The sequence below is a fragment of the Ursus arctos genome, unplaced genomic scaffold (genome assembly GCF_023065955.2).
Source record: "Ursus arctos isolate Adak ecotype North America unplaced genomic scaffold, UrsArc2.0 scaffold_1, whole genome shotgun sequence".
NCBI lineage: Eukaryota > Metazoa > Chordata > Mammalia > Carnivora > Ursidae > Ursus > Ursus arctos.
Window position 1 is genome coordinate 72,508,709 of NW_026622763.1, and position 18,037 is coordinate 72,526,745.

At 35.8% G+C, this 18,037-nt stretch overlaps 1 protein-coding gene across 1 annotated transcript in view; it reads right to left on the bottom strand.

Annotated features, from left to right (window-relative positions):
* The window catches only part of PGAP1 (post-GPI attachment to proteins inositol deacylase 1), a 68,428-nt gene that overhangs the window by 43,354 nt on the left and 7,037 nt on the right, over positions 1–18,037 (bottom strand). Inside the window, exons 3-4 of the mRNA XM_026492273.4 lie at positions 11,699–11,874; positions 2,813–2,984 (exon numbers count right to left, since the gene is read on the bottom strand). Of these exons, the coding sequence (XP_026348058.2) occupies positions 2,813–2,984; positions 11,699–11,874 (348 nt within the window). The remainder of the gene's footprint in view (positions 1–2,812; positions 2,985–11,698; positions 11,875–18,037) is intronic.

The following is an 18,037-nucleotide window of genomic DNA, read 5'->3' on the forward strand; positions in this document are numbered from 1 at the left end:
TTCTCTATTCTGAGTAAAATCAACATCTTTACCGAGTCTGTTGTCCCATTAAATAAGACTATAAATACTAAGAGTTACTGAAGTTATCAATAAAGAAAAAATATATCCAAACTTGATTAGCTTTGACAAGTCCATACACAAACAGTTCTCTACATCCCACAGGATGCTGCTAGATCACGAGCCACACAGTGTAGCAAGTAGAAACCCCTAAAATTCTTCCAAAGATACACGTTCACTATGCTAAATAATTGTAGATCTTCCTAATCATGGCAGTGTGAGAGCTTAGCAGCTCTCTACTATGGCCAGCCACACCACACAAAGTACTATTTAAGTTCTTAAAATACAATTAGGACAACAATCACTTTAGTCTTGGGACTCAATGCTGTTGTGGAAAATCTTAAGGTTAAGAAGATTCTACTCATTTAGAGTAATTAACAGGTAGCTCAATAGGAAGAATCTGTAATTTTTCTACTTCATCTATGGAAGATGAGAAAAAGAGTATCAAAGATTTGAGGAGAGGGCAGAGGAGTTCTCATTTCCTTTTCTGATTATCAAAACTTAATGTACTTTCATCCTGGCATTTGATCCCATTGAGGGCTTCAAACATTTTGGAACAGGAAACTCCTCCCACTGAAGATCTCAGCAGTATTTACTTAGAATGTGATTAAGGAGACCCAATCCTAACACCTGCAGGTCCTGAGACAAGAGTACCAATGGGGTACACATGGCCTTATGTCTAAATATTTAAAAGTAAAAATTCCAGCTAACGAACTGTTAAATCAAACATATTTTCTCTGCCTACCTTGACAAATATATCATTGAAATAACATGGAAGGCAAAGTTCAAATTACAAATTCCAGGATACCTCAGAGATGGACACTAGATTATGGCAGCACAGGAAGAGAAGATCTCTAACCCATCATTGAACTATCGTCTTTTCTTCCCATCCTAATTCCATCCTGCATTATAAGGATGCAGGATATCCAAGCTCTATGTGTACCTCATGCAGAGACATTCCTTAGCCACAACTCAACCTTACTTACAAACCTGCCCTCGGGACAGATTCAGGTAAGAAGCTCACACAGGCCATGGAAGAAAAGTCTGAAGTCCTGGTTACCTAGATCATCACCTGGAAGTAAAGGCACAGCCTGCAAGTGGGGAGGCTGCTTGGCCTATATACTCCTCACCTTGTGGAGAATGGCAGTGCCGGAGCAGAGCCCTCTAAAGTGTGGAGCCCAGTGCACAGCTTCCTTCCCCCTATGTAAGGGCAGCATTTCCATCAAGTATAAACAGGAAATGTACTGCTGAAGGTCATATAGTTCTCCTAAAAACCTAAGATCTTCCACCCCTTGAACTTTTGTTTTTTTATTCTAATTCTGGCTTAATGAAATGTGAAATAAATACAGAATAAATAAGGGGGCGCCTGAATAGCTCAGCCGTTAAGCATAAAGGCTCAGGTCATGATCCCAGAGTCCTGGGATCGAGCCCCACATCGGGCTCCCTGCTTGGTGGGAAGCCTGCTTCTCCCTCTCACACTCCCCTTGCTTGTGTTCCCTCTCTCACTGTCTCTTTCTCTGTCAAATAAATAAGTAAAAAATCTTAAAAAAAGAAAAAAAAAGAGGCTTGCTAATTACTAGAAAGGCACCCGACCCTAAGAATTACTTTCAGCCCGAGCATTTTAGAGACAGACCATCACTACCCTTCAAAAACAATAAAATCAGACTCTTTTGAAAGCTCTTTTCTCAAAGAGTTCTTAAAGATATATTCTGAGCAATTCTAATTTAACATACATGACTCATCCATATAAAATGTAATAAAAAAAAGTTCTTGATTATCATGACAAGTATTATGACTTGTCTATGCCTTTGATTTTTTTTCTAAACCTACAGGTCATTTGTAATTATTAGAATTAGTAAAGCAAATTTAAGCAACTTGACTAAAATTAAATTTTTACTGAAAAATTTCTACAGGCAAAGTTTTAAATGTAGTAAGGAAAAAAATTAAACTTCACTGGTGGTACTATTGTACCAGATATCCCAGCAAATAAACTACTCCTTGACAATGTTATGTAAAATGGGTGCTTTGGAGTCAATAAGGTATATTTCCCATTTTCATCAAAATTAAGATAATGCTAATTTTGATAGGTTAAGAAGTGGTGTAAATTTACTGATCGGGAAATAATTCTTTGTTTTCAAAGACCTTCTTCTATCATACAATATTTCAATGAACAGTGCAGGTAATACTTGACTTTCTTTAAAGATGCAAGTAATAATGGTACCTATCTCAAAAGACTGCTCTAAACATCAAGTGAAATAATAATACATCACGTAAAGTTTTTAATACAACACCCAAAATACAGTAGTAAATATTAGCAATTCTATCTCACCATAGAAAGTGTTAGCAGATCTATTTATTTTAAAACAAGGCATTTCTACCGCTTTACTTAAATATAAGCTTATTTTGAATAGATTACTGGAAGAGTTAACAAAACACAGAAGTTTAAACATACTTTAAGAGACAGAAAGTCATCCCAAGAGTAATTAAACTGATTCCCAAGTATGTAGGGATTATAAGACACACGTTCTCCATGGTAAGACGCTATGGACAGAGAAAACTAACAGCAGTTTCAGTTATTAGCCTAAGTTGGAAGTCACAAAGAAAGATGCTCAGAAATGGAGGTGTTAATTTGAAACTGAGCTGCTTCACACATGGATAAATCTGCAGCATATTCTTAAAGGAAGTAGATGCAAGGATCTGTTTAATCTTAAACAACAATGGGGAGGTCAGTTAGTGTTTATGTAATAGTACTTACCGGTTATGAAACGATCTAATGGCATCACAGGAGCAACATGAGGGGTGGCTTGTGTGATAAGAAGATTTATCAGATCTTGTTTAAAATTTTTCAATGTAAGCAATGCTCTTGCAACAAGGCCACCCATAGAATGACCAATTATTGCCACACTTTTTGGAGCAAATTCTTGACCCTATTAAAAAAAAAAAGTCAACAGGCATAATGAAGTCTTGGTATCATAACAAAAATTCTAAACACTTCCCTCTATATAAGCAATTTTATAGGAAAAAGAAAATTTAACTATTTATATAACTCTGCATAAGATACAGAAATACATTTTCATTTACTTGTAATTAGTATATACATACTATTTTGTATTCTGCCAAATATTTTTAATAGCTACACTTTGGTTTTCTAAACCCAAATCAGAACACTTGGTTTAGTATATCATGTCTTACCATTTGCTATATTGGATATTAGAGGTGTAATTATATTTGGTGTTTACCAGAATATTAGATTTTATAGGATATAAGTAAGATCATTTGAAATTGAAATCATCACAAAAACTCGGAACAATTACAGTTACCATAGCAATACAGTACCTCATCATATTGATATATCTTACCAAGTTACTTCTCTACTGTGCACCTGCATTTAGAAAGAAACCAGCATTCCATAACATTTATTCACTGACAATTACATATTCTTAAAATAAGCATTGCTTTTTAAAAAATCTTTTCTGTCTCCATGTAGTATCCTCAGTTCCACTACCAAACTTTTGCTTATTGTCCTCCACATTGATCCTTCATCTATGCTTTCTCTCCTGTTACTATGAATAAATTAGACCTTATGCAGAAAAGAGTTAACACAGTAAGCCTGAGACTGCTATCCTTATAATGGACTGCATATAATTTGGCTCAGGGCTGTAGTCTGGGACCTTAGATTCTGGGATACTCCCATCATTTCCTAAATGGTAAAAATAGCTCATTATGTTGAATCTGTTTTTGCAAACAATATGGTTTATGCTGAACACCTGCTGTCCTTCTGGTTGGGATTGTGATACATGCTAGGCACAGGGTGTCTATGTGACCTGCCCCCAATAAAAAATTTGGGCACTGAATTTCTCCTGAGCTTCTCTCATAGACAACACTTCACACATCACCATTCATTGCTATCAGAATTAAATGCATCTGGTGTGACTCCCCTGGAAGGACATTTAGAAGCTTGCACCTGGTTTCCTCTGGACTTCACCCATCTAGCTTTTCTTTTTTCTTTTTTAAAGATTTTATTTTTGAGTTATCTCTACACCCAATATGGAGCTTGAACTCACAACCTGAGATCAAGAGTCACATGCTCCACCAACCAAGTCAGCCAGGCACCCCGCCCCATGCACCTTTTCTTTGCTGATTTTGCTTTATAGCCTTTCACTGTAATAAATCATAACCATGAGTACAACTATATGCTGAGTCCTATGAGTCTCTCTGGACAATCATCAAGCCTGGGAATGGTCTTGGTGATTCCCAACACAGACCTGATTTTAGAAAAAGCCAAACTCTCCATGTGCTCTAAAACCCATCCCCTTTGGCCTTCTCAAGTATATCACTCCAGCAATTCTTCTTACTTTTTTCTTGCTTTGTTATTTCTCCCTCTACCAGATCATTCCTGCTAGTATATAAATATAATACCATTCTAACTTAAAAAAGAAACTCTACTCCCACTTTGTCCTTAGTGACCACATCTTTCTCTATATACCTATAGCATAACTCAACAAAAAAGCTGCATATACAGTACTTGCTGTCTCCAATTTCTCAACTTCCATACTCTTAAACTCATTCCAATCAGGCTTTCATCTCAACACTCCTTCGAAACTGTTATCAAGTCACCAATGGATCTAACTGCCAATTCTTAATCCTCATCTTATTTGAACTATCAGCAGGATTTGACATAGATTACTTCCTCCTCTTTGAAATTATTTATTTGGTTTCCTTAATTCTCCTGGTTCTCCTCTTATCTCACTGGCTGCTCCTTTTTAGTTTCTTGCTGTTTCCTTCTCATCTCTCCTCATCTCTTAATATGGGAATGACTCAAGCCTCAGTCCTTCGGTCTCTTCTTTCATATCTTGACTCCATAATGATCACATCCAGTCTCGTAGCTTTAAATATATCCATATCCTGTCAACCCTCATGTTATCATCTCCAGACTGGACCTCTTCTCTTAAACTCTTACCTTAAACTCCAACTGCATACCAACTACACCTGGGATGTCCAAAGTGCATCTCAAATCAAACCTGTCTAAAATAAAACTTTTTTTTTTTTTTTTTAAGTAGACTCCACACCCAACGTGGGGCTTGAATTCATAACCCTGAGATCTAGAGTGGCATGCTCTACCTACTGAGCCAGCCAGGCACCCCTAAAACAAAACTCTTAAACTCCTCCAAATCTGTTCCTCCTACATTTTCCCCCAACTTAGTTAATGGCATTTCAATCTTTCTAGTTGTTCAGCCAAAAACTCTGGGTCATCCTCAACTTTTTGTTTCACATTGTCTCTCCATATCTGATCTGCCAGCAAATCTTCTTGTCTTTAAGATTTATACCAATCTTATCATTTCTTAACACCTCCAATGCTACCAACTTGATCTAAACCACGATTATTTCTTTCCTGAATTACTGCAATAGCCTAACTGGTCTCTTTAAATTCCACTTTCACGTCCCTTCAGTTTATTCTCGAAACCAGCCAAAGAACAATATCATTAAAACCTAAATCAGAACATGTCACCCATTTGCTCAAAAATCTCAGCAGTGGCTTTCCATATCATTTCAAATAAAAGGGAAAATTCTTAAAATTGCCTACAAGGCTCTATAATTTGCCCTCCCCAACTTTTCCTTTACTAACTTATTGTGTCTGCTTCAGCCATACTAGTCTCCTTGTTTTTTTTTTTTCCAATACAGCACACGTGTGCTTGCTTCATATGTTTCCTCTGCTTGGAGTATTCTTTTCCTAGATACCCTCATGTCCTTTAATTTATATTAAATTGTCTGCTTCTCAAAAGAGGTCTTTGCTGGGCATCCTTATTTATAATTGTAATCTTCTACCCTTTGCTCCTTATGCCCTTTTCTTATTTTTTCTTCCTAGTATTTGTCACTATATAAAACAGTATATTTATTTATGCTGTTTATTCTCTGCCTCTCCCAACCAGAACATAAGGTCCATGAGGGCTTGGATTTCTGTTTTATTCACTGCTATAACTTCATGCAGATTCATGTGATGAATAAATGAGGTTTTTCTCCATCTATGTCCTCTCACTTTCCCATACTCAAATCCTGTCCATTCAACAAGATTCAAGTTGTCTTGAACTCCTACTCTACCTAGTTATAACAGGACTCTTACTTTCTAAAAGACTCAATTTAAGAGAAAGTTTATTAGTTCTATTATAAATTGAATATGTAGTCATTAGGGAAAATATGAAAACAAAAAATACAGAAGGGAAAAAACTACCCAGCATAACACATTAAAGACACGATTATTTACTGTGAATGACATTGATGGAGATAAATCTCACTTTGTAATCACATCATATTTATCTTATCCAATAAATATCAGATACATAAAAGGTCCTGTACCTAATTTGGCTTGTCTCCTCCTATAATATTTAGTACACTTAAGCTCAAAAAATACTTGCTATTGAAATAACTTAAATGCTGGCTAATGCAAAGAATCGTGTCTAAATTTCATTTTCAAGATGCATAGGAATATCACACTCCCTGGATTACTATAGCTACACAGTTAAGTCTTCAAACCAGGCAGTGCAGGTCCTCCAATTTTGTTCTTTTTCAAGATAGTTTGGCTTTTTTAGGTGCCTTGCATTTCCACATAAGCTTGTCAACTTTTACAAAAACACCTGCTGGTATTTTGATTTGTAGTACATTAAATCTATTGGTCAATTTGGTGAGAATTTACATTTTAATTTTAAGTCTTCTAATCCATAAAGTTGGTCCATTATTTGGATTCCTTTCTCTCAGCAAGTTTTGAATTTTTCAGTATACAGATCTTGCACATCTTTCATTAAATTTATCCATAAGAATTGCATTTTTTATAATATTGTAAATACATTTTAAAATTTCACTTTCCATTTGTTCACTGATTTTTGAATATTGACCATTTTCCCTGTGATCTGGCTAAATTCACTCATGAATTCTAATAATTTTCTGTAAATTCCTTTAAATGTTTCTGTATATTTATGTCATTTGTAAATATAGACAGTTTTAATTCTTCCTTTTTGATCTTTATTAATTTTATTTCTTTTTCTGGCCTTATTGCACCAACTAGGACCCTCTGTCCTAGGGATGATAGAAATAGAAAGAAATTGAAAAATGGAGAAAGAAAAAAACTACCTGGTATAAAACATTAAAGGCATTTATTGTGAATAACATGGAAATTTCACTTTATGATCACATCTATCTTATCCAGTAAGTATCTTATCAGATACAGAAATAGTTCTTTACCTTTGTTTCTATTGCTAACACACTGAGTTTTGTGCTGTTTTTATCTTAAATCATGAATGGGTGCTGAATGTAGCCGAATGAGTTTCCTTCATCCATTGATATGATCCTATAATGAATTACATTGACTGATACTTGAGTATTAAACCAACTTTCCATTCTTGGGATAGATTCTATCAGGTCATATTATACTTTAAAATATTGCTGGATTTGAGAGTCTAATTTTTTGTTGAGAATCTTACATCTATGTTTATGAGGAGTACTAGATCTCTGTTTTCTTTTCAAACAATGTCAACATCTGATTTTGATAATCTCGGTTTGCAGGTTTCTTAAAATGAACTATATGTATTGTCTTTTCCTCTATTTTCTGAGTTTGTATAAGATGGGTATTATTTCTTCCTTAAATGTGTCACAGAATTCACCACTGAAGTCATTTAGGTGTAGAGTTTTCCTGGCAGTAAGATTTTTAGTTACAAACTCAAAAAACTTTAATTTTAAACAGATATAGGAGTAGACATCATTTCTTCTTGTGTCTGTTTTGTAATTTATGTTTCAAGGGATTTGAGAATTTCATCTGAGTTGTCACATTTATTGGCATAATGTTGTTCATAATAATCCTTTAATAGCCTCTTAGTATCTGTAGGCTCTGTAGAGATGTCCCTTCTTTCATTCCTATTATTGCTAATTTATATTTCCCCCTTTTTTCTTAATCAATCTAGATATGGGTTTACCAATTTTTAGATCTCTAAGAGGAGTCAGTCATTGGTATCACTTTTTTCCCCTCTACTGTTTGTCTATCTTCTGTTTCCTTGATTTCCATTCTCATCTTTATTGTTTCCTACAGCTACTCTGAGTTTACTTTGTTCTTCTTTCTCTAAGCTTCTTATCTTTAAAGATTGGGATCAGGGGCGCTTGAGTGGTTCGGTTGGTTAAGCATCCGCCTTCAGCTTAGGTCATGATCCCAAGGTCCTGGGACTGAGTCCCTCATCGGGCTCCCTGATCAGTGGGGAGCCTGCTTCTCCCTCTCCTTCTGCCCCTCCCCCTGCTCATGCTCTCAAATAAATAAAATCTTAAAAAAAAAAAAAAGAAAGGTTTGATCATTGTTTTTAAGTCTTGTTCTTTTCTAATGTAAGCATTTAAGATTATAGTATTTCTTCTAACCACTACTTTAATCTTACAAATTCTGATGATGTGTTATCTATTTCGTTTTTTTGTTTGTTTGTTTCAAGTTTTTATTTAAATTCTAGTTAACATACAGAACGATATTGGTTTCAGGAGTAGAATCTAGTGATTCATCACTTACATATAATACCCAATGCTCTTTTATTTCCCTCTACTAATGACAAAAATGAACTACTTGAATGTCATCAAGATAAAAAGCTTCTGCACAGCAAAGGAAACAACAAAACTAAAAGGCGACCTATGGAATAAGAGACGATATATGCAAATGACATATGTGATAAAGGGTTAGTATTCAAAATCTATAAAGAACTTAACAAACTCAATACCCAAAAAAATAATCCAGTTAAGAGTGGGCAGAAGACATGAACAGACATTTTTCCAAAGAAGACATACAGATGGCCGACAGACACATAAAAAGATGCTCAACATCACTCATCATAAGGGAAATACAAATCAAAACCACAATGAGCTACCACCTCACACCTGTGAGAATGGATAAAATTAACACCGTAAACAATGAATGTTGGCAAGGACACAGAGAAAGGGGAAACCTCTTACACAATGTTGGTAGGAATGCAAACTGGTGCAGCAACTCTGGAAAACAGTATGGAGGTTCCTGAAAAAGTTAAAAATAGAACTATCCTACGACCCAGCAATTGCACTATTAGGTATTTACCCAAAGGATACAAAAGTACTGATTTGAAGGGGCACGTGCACCCCAATGTTTACAGCAGCCTTATCAACAATAGCCAAACCACGGAAAGAGCCCAAATGTCCATTGACTGAATAAATGGATAAAGAGATGTGGTGTGTGTGTGTGTGTGTGTGTGTGTGTGTGTGTGTGTGGCATTTCTGTGGCATTATTGCAGCATGCCACAATAATGCCAAAGAAATTATGCTGCATCCTCAGTGCATCATGTCAAGGAGGTTTATGTCAATATGTCTTATTACTGGTAATGTTAATCTTCTTTAAGATGTTATCTGCCAAGTTTCTCTACTATAAAGTTACTCCTTTCCTTCACAGCTAATGAATATTTTAGAAAAGATACTTTGAGACCATATAAATATCCCTGTCCTCCTCAAACTTTCACCAACTAATTTCAGCATCCACAGATCAATCTTGCCTGCAGCAATTATTACTGTGCTGTTCACCTGGTAGTATTCTTCTATTTCCCTCTACTAATGACAAACTGCCAGTTTTTCTAACGCTGACAATATCTTTATTTCACCCTCATTTTGGAAGGGTATTTTTGCTGGATATGTAATTTTAGGTTGAGAGTACCCTTCCTAACCCCATCCCCGAGACCTTTAAGATGCTGTACTATTGTTTTTGGCTTTCACTATTTCTGATGTAAAAGCAGTGGTAATTTTTATTGTTTACCCTGTTATATAGGTAAAGGATCTTTTTCCTTTGGCTGCTTTAAGATTTTTCTGTTTACTTTGGTTTTCAACAACTCGACTATGATATACATAAGTGTGATTTTGTGTTTATCCTGGTTGACATTCACTGACCTTCTTGGATCTGTGGGTTGAAAATTTTGAATCAAAATTGGAAAATTGGGGGCCATTAGTTAAATATTTTTTTCTCCCCAATTTCTTTCTCTTCTCATAGTTCCAATTACATAAATGTTAGACTTCTTGGTTATCGAGGCTCTTTCCTTTTCATCCTTCTGTCCTATGTTTTATATCAAATAGTTCCTATTGTCCTATCTTCAAATTCACTGATCTCTTATTCTGTAGTATTCAATCTGCTTGAAGCCTATCTACCGAATTTTTTTATATTTTGGGGGGGAAAGGCAGAGAGAGAATCTTAAGCAGGCTCCACACCCAGCACCGATCCCGACACGGGGCTCTCTCTCACAACCCTGCTCACGACCTGAGCAGAAATCAAAAGTCGGATGCTTAACTGACGGAGCTACCTATGTACCCCCTGAATATTTCATTTCTGATATATATTGTTTCAGTTCTAGATTTTTTTTTTTGTTCTTTTACTAGTTCCCATGTCTCTGCTGGGATTCTCCATCTGTTCTCTTGTTATGCGCATCTTTTACTTTAAATCTATAACTTCAGTATTTTTGAGGCTTATAATTAAACATGAAGGTGGATCCCAGAAGAGCTCTTGAGAGCAAGAGTAATCTTATACCTAAATTGCATCCTTTCTGGGATCTCAAATAAATGTCCAATGTGTTTGGATAGGTCTTTCTGTTCTAGCTGATCAGAACTGCTATTTCCCAACACATGTGACCTCTAGAATCTCAATTCAGGTCATAATACCCCCATAGCTTTCTCTTGCCAGGAGTTTCACTGCAGCATATTGTGGGAGGCAGTAGCTCACCTCAGTAGGTAGTATAGTAGTATTTTATCCCTGATACTGCTTAGAATTGTTGGCATAGAATGATTTTTAGACTGTTTTGCCACTCTTTTAAATTTCTCTAAAGATATTTATTGCCCTTTATTCCTTGCACCTGAGGTGGATACACCCCATCACCTCTTCCCTGGTGAGCTATTGCCTTGTAGCTTCTTGCCCTGTGTATATGCAGCACTTCATTCAAAGTTGAAAGATGCAAATTTCTAGAGCTTCCATCTCTGCCTAGTTCTCCTTTTTCTCATATCCTGCCCACAAATCTAACCACTTCAGTAGCCCCAAATTCTGATCTCTGCCTTCTTCAGCTCAGTTATATCAATGTATTCTGCTTGACCTCCACCTACTTATCCTATGGACTGGGAAATGCTTTCAGGCAGAAAATCAGAACAATCATGAAGCTCATCTCACGTTTTCATTCTTTCAGGGATCATGGTCCTTTACTACTTGGTTGTCCAATACCTGAAAACATGTGCTTCAGATATTTTGACTAGTTTTATAGTTGCTTACATATGGAAGTAGTCTACCCTAATACCAGTTATTCATAACTAGAAGCAGAAATCCATACTAACGGTGTTTAAGAAATTCAATGCACTTCTAATTTTATAAAGTTAAAAAAAAATTTCCCCTAAATTCATGAGAGGTTTCTTGTAAATTCAATTTAAACTTAAAAAACCACTGAATTCAAAACAACAGACTCCCCCTCAAACACACAAAAAAACAAACAAAAAAAAAACCCCAAACCCTTTGTGCCATCTTCACTTCAACTTCCATATAAACAAATAAAATGATTTAAAATATGTTGAATCCCTTAAAAAAAATGCTAACAGGTGATCACTATTGATTTGCATGCCTATCCCTTACCTTATAGAGTTTGAGAATTGTTTTAATGCATTCATGTACAAACTTGGTCTGTTTCTGAAGACTTCCACCATACAGTGCGACCAGTTCTTCATTGAAATTCACACTAAAGAAGTCAAAGTGGTACTTGAAGTCAATGTCTTCTGCTTTTCTAAGTGCAATAGAACCAACAGAACGAACTGCAGAGGAAAAGTGCAAAGTGTACATTAAGCAAAATTTTTAAAAGTTGCAACTATTCTTGCTTCAAAGTCTCTTAATAAATAACTTTATCCCACACTCTGAATATAAACAACCTACTTCAGGATGACATACTTCAATAGTATCAATTTAGAAGAACAAACCATTGTTTGTATTGTATGTCTTGTGCCCTAAATGTTTTTTAAATTTAAATTAAATAAAAAGTAAACAGGTAAAATAAATAAATAAAAAGTAAACATTCTTTACCTGCTTCCACTTGACTAGGGAAAAATAGCTAAAGGGGGGAGAAATGTTAGCCATCTGTATGAATAAGTCCGCTTGAGGATTTTAAGAATGAGAAAATTCCTACAAGAAATGTATGCTCCTCACTTGGTTTAGATACTTATGCTTGATTTGTCTTTTTCTTACACATGACATCCAATCCATCAGTAAATCCTATCATCCTTTACTTTCTAAATATATCCCCGATCAACACTTCTCACCATTTCCACCACTGTCTTCCTAATCTAAGCACCATCATCTCTTGCCTTAACTACTCTAATAGTTTCTTCACTGGTCTACCTGCTTCCAGTTTTAGGTTTTGCTCTGTAAACCCTTCCACAGAATTTGTGAATTGATTGCATTAATTGGCATTAAAAGTCGCAGTGTATGGGTTAGCAAACAAAATACCTATTTGCCATTTCATTTTTTAACATACACAATTCACATACAACTGATGTAAAAAGTACAATTCAATGATTTTTAGAATATTCACAAAATTCTACTAATCTAACTTTAGGTATTTTTAAATTACCCCAAAAAGAAAACCCTGTACTCATGAGCAGTTATTTCTCATTCCTCTTCCCCTCCCAATCCTGATAAATACTAATTTGCTTTCTGTCCCTACGGATTTGCCTACTCTGGACATTTCTATAAATGAGATCATAAATACGGGTTTTTATGACTGGCTTCTTTCACTTAAAATGTTTTCAAGGTTTATCCACATTGTAACATGTAATTCATGTTATCAGTTAATTCCTTTTTATTATATAAGCTTCAGGCGTGCAGTTTTATATTCAACACCTGTATACACTACAAAGTGATCATCACCACAGATCTACTTACCATCCATCACCATACAACTGGCTCCCTTTACTCATTTTGCTCACTTCCAACCCCCCTTGCCTTCTGGTAATCACCAGTCTGTTTTCTTTATCTCTGAGTTTGTCTTGTTGATTTTTTATTTATTTATATATTTTAAATTCCACATTTCAGTGAAATCAAATGGTATGGTATTTGTCTTTTCCAGTCTGATTTATTTCATTTAGCATAATACCTTCAAGGTCCATCCATCTTATTGCAAATGGCAAGATTTCACTCCTGTTATTTCTTGTCTGATAGTAGCCATTCTGACAAGTATGAGATGATATGTAGTTTTGATTTGCATTTCCCTAATAGTGATATTGAGTATCTTTTCATGTGCCTGTTAGCAACCTGTATGTCTTCTTTGGAGCAATGTCTATTCAGATCCTACATCCATTTTTCAATCGGGTTGTTTTTTGTTGAGTTATATAGGTTCTTAATATATTTTGGATATTAACCTCCTATTTTATCTATGGTTTACAAGTATCTTCTTCCATTGAGTAAGCTACCTTTTCACTTTAATAGTTTCCTTTGTTGTGCAGAAGCTTTTTAGTTTGATGTAGTCCCATTTATTTATTTTTAGTTTTGTTTCCCTTACTTTGGAGCGAGATTCACAACGATGTTGCTAAGACTGAGGTCATGGAGCTTACTGCCAATATTTTCTTTCAGCAGTTTTAAGGACTCAGGTCTTATACACAAGTCTTTAATCCATCTTGTGTTAATTTTTGTGTATGGTGGAAGATAGTGGCCTAGTTTCATTCTCTTGCTTGTGACTGTCCAGTTTTCCCAACACCATTTACTGAAGAGACTCTCCTTTCACCACTGTATGTTCTTGACTCTTTTATCAGAGATAAATTGACCATATATGTGTGGATTTACTTCTGGGCTCTCAATTCTCTTCCACTGATCTATGTGTGGGTTTTTTCTTTTTTTTTTTTTTAAACACTGTACTGTTTTGATTACTACAGCTCTGTAGCACAGTTTGAAATCAGGGAGTGTAATACTTCCAGCCTTGTTCTTTCTCAAGATTGCTCTATTTGGGATCTTCTGTGGTTCCATATAAATTTTAGAATTATTTGTTCTAGTTCTATGAAGTACACCATTGGAATTTCGATAGGTATTACACAGAATCTGTAGATTGCTTTTTGCAGTATGGACATTTTAACAATATTAATGCTTCCAATCCATAAGCACAGAATATCTTTCCATTTATGTTTTTTTTTTAATTTCTTTCATCAATGTCTTATAGTTTTCAGTGTAGAGCTCTTTCCCCCCTTTGTTAAATTCATTCCAAGGTATTTTACTCTTTTTCAATGCAATTGTAAATGGGATTGTTTTCTTAATTTCTTGTTATTTAGTAGTATACAGAAACACCACAGATTTCTGTATATTGATTTTGTATCCTGCATTTTACTAAACTCATTTATTAATTCTAACGGCTTTTTGTGGAGTCTTAAGGGTTTTCTACATACGTCATCTGCAAATAGTGACTATTTACTTCTTCCTTTCCAATTTGGATGGCTTTTTAAAATTTTTCTTGCATTATTGCTGTGGCTAGGACTTCCAATACTATGTTGAATAAAAGTGGTGAGAGTGGGCATCCTTGTCTTGTTCCTGAAATGAGAGGAAAAGCTTCCAGCTTTTCACCATTCAGCATGATTTTAGCTGTAGGACTGTCATACATGGCCTTTATTATGTTGAGGTATATCCTCTCTATACCCACTTTGTTGAATTTTTATCATAAATACTGAATGTTTTTGAATGCTTTTGCTACATCTATTGAGATGATCATATGACTTTTATCTTTCACTGTATTAATGCAATTGTATTGTGTTGATTGATTTGTGGATGCTGAACCTCTTTGCATCTCTGGAATAAATCCCACTTGATCATGTACTGTTGGATTTGGTTTGATAATACTTTGCTAAGGATTTCTGCATCTATGTTCATCAAGATATTGGCCTGTAATTTTCTTCTTTTATGGTTCATTCCTTTTTATTGCTGAATACTATTTCATTATATGGATATATTTTATTTATCCATTCTTTAGTTGATACTGGGTTGTTTCTACATTTTAGATATTCTTTTTTTTTTTTTTTAAAGATTTTATTTATTTATTTGACAGAGACAGAGACAGCCAGCGAGAGAGGGAACACAAGCAGGGGGAGTGGGAGAGGAAGAAGCAGGCTCATAGCGGAAGAGCCTGATGTGGGGCTCGATCCCATAACGCCGGGATCACGCCCTGAGCCAAAGGCAGACGCTTAACCGCTGTGCCACCTAGGCACCCCTCTACATTTTAGATATTCTGAATAGTGTTGCTATGAACATTTGTAAACAAGTTTTCGTGTGAATGTTCATTTTCTTTTTTCTTGGGTAGATACCTATAGTGGAATTGCTAAGCATAAAACTGTGTTTAACATTCTGTAGAACTGCCAAACTGTTTTTCCAGAGTGGCTCTAACATTTTATATTCCTACCAGCAACGGATGAGGGTTTCAATTTCTTCACATCTTCAATGACGCTTGCTATTATCTTTTAGATTATAGCTACCCTAGTGGGTATGAAATTACATCTATCCTTATGGTTTTGATTTGCATTTCCCTGATAATTAATGATTTTATCTTTCCTTCTTTCACTCTTGCCCCTTTACAGCATATTCTCTACACAGCAAAGCCAGAGTAATCATTTTTTAAACATAAATCACACCTACCATACTGTATAGAATTTAAAAACCTGACAATTCCAATGTTGTCAAGGATGTGGAGCAAAGGGAAGTATAACGTAGTATTTCTGGGAGTATAAGTTAGCACAACCAGTAAAAATAGAAGGATACATATAACCTGTGACATGGAATTATGTTATGGCATACATCTTACAGAAACATGGGCTTATGTGATCCAAGGTAAGAACAATGTTCTTTACTTGTAGTTGCCAATAAATATAAACAACACGAGGGTCCAAAGACAGAATGTTTAAACTATGGTATAGTCACATAATGGGATAATACAGAGTGAAGAAAATAAATGAATCACAGCGCATACAACAATTTGGATAATTTTTTTAGAAGACTTTATTTATTAGAGAGAGAAAAAGAACGAGCGGGGGAGGGGCAGAGGGAGAAGCAGACTCCCCGCTAAGCAGGAAGCCCTATGTGGGACTCAATCCCAGGACCCTGGTATCATGACCCGAGCTAAAGGCAGATGCTTAACCAACTGAGTCACCTAGGTGTTCCAGACTTTGATGAATTTTTTAAATATTGAGTGGAAGAAGCAGACACAAAAGAATACATACTGAATGATTATGTTTATGTTACAAAGTTTAAAAATAACCCCCCAGAAGTAGATTGTATTAGAGATTCATATTTAGATACTTAAACAATAAAAGTCAATGAAATTTACTACCTTTAAGTTAGGATTGTGGTTACATCTAGAAAGAGGGGAGAAAGTTTTATCAGGAAGGAGCACACAGGGCATTTCCACAGTACTGGCAATCTTCTACTTCTTGACTTAGATTTTGGTTCTATGGGTATTTGCTTTATAATAATTTTTAATTAATATCTATATTCTATACATCTCGCTGTATATGTTATATTTCAAATGATTAACAATTAACAAAAAGATTAGACTATATCATTTCCTACCTTAAACCCTCTAAAAGTTTCTCATCACACTTGGATCAAAATGCAGTCTTTTGGGGCGCCTGGGTGGCACAGCGGTTAAGCGTCTGCCTTCGGCTCAGGGCGTGATCCTGGCGTTATGGGATCGAGCCCCACATTAGGCTCTTCCGCTATGAGCCTGCTTCTTCCTCTCCCACTCCCCCTGCTTGTGTTCCCTCTCTCGTTGGCTGTCTATCTCTGTCAAATAAATAAATAAAATCTTAAAAAAAAAATGCAGTCTTTTCCACGGCTTATATGATATAGCTTGTGGCTACATTTCCATCCTTATTTCTTGTCACTTTCTCTAGGTTTCATGGCCTTGAATATACCAAGCATGTTCCTGCCTCAGGATCTTTCCTCAAATAGTCACATACCCAGTCTCTTGCTACATTCAAGCCTCTGCGCAAATGTTACCTCCTTATCCTGGCCTTTCCCGGCCACTTCAACTAAATTAGTCACTTCCTGACCCTATTGCTCCTCTATCCCTCTGTTTTCTTTTTCTTTTTTTTTTTTTTTAAAGATTTTATTTATTTATTTGACAGAGATAGAGACAGCCAGCGAGAGAGGGAACACAGCAGGGGGAGTGGGAGAGGAAGAAGCAAGCTCATAGTGGAGGAGCCTGATGTGGGGCTCGATCCCATAACGCCGGGATCACACCCTGAGCCGAAGGCAGACGCTTAACCGCTGTGCCACCCAGGCGCCCCTCTGTTTTATTTTTCTAACTTTTAACATTACTGACATATTTATCTGATGACTGTCTTCCCAACAAGAATATAAGTTTAATGAGGGGGAGGGATTTTATCTATCTTGGTCTGTTTTGGATCCCTAATACCTAAAACACAAATATTCACTAGATAAATACATAATATGTAAATAATTACACTAAATGTTGAAATAATTTTTTTTTAAAGTTTATTTATTTGTTGAGAGAGAGGGAGCGTGCGTGCGCACAAGCGGGGGAGCAGCAGGCTGAGGGAGAAACAGGCTCCCCACTGAGCAAGGAGCCCGATGTGGGACTCGATCCCAGGACCCTGGGATCATGACCTGAGCCCAAGGCAGATGCTTAACTACTGAGCCACGCAGGTGTCCCTGAAAGAATTCTATTCTTATTTCATAAAAGAATATGTCAGTTAATAACCAAAAAGCACATCTGAAATGAAATTACTTCCAGATCACTTGACTGTTATGCCAGAAATAACTATTATCTCCAGCCCAACATTCAATTTGGAATCTATACATAAAGCTTCCCCACCTTCACCTTTGTGTTTCCATCAGTATTTCTAGATCTAATTTAAATAGCTCCAAAAGAAGGAAACCAATCTTCTCTCTTGTTTAGCAAAACATACGCCAATTTACTTCTCTATCAGT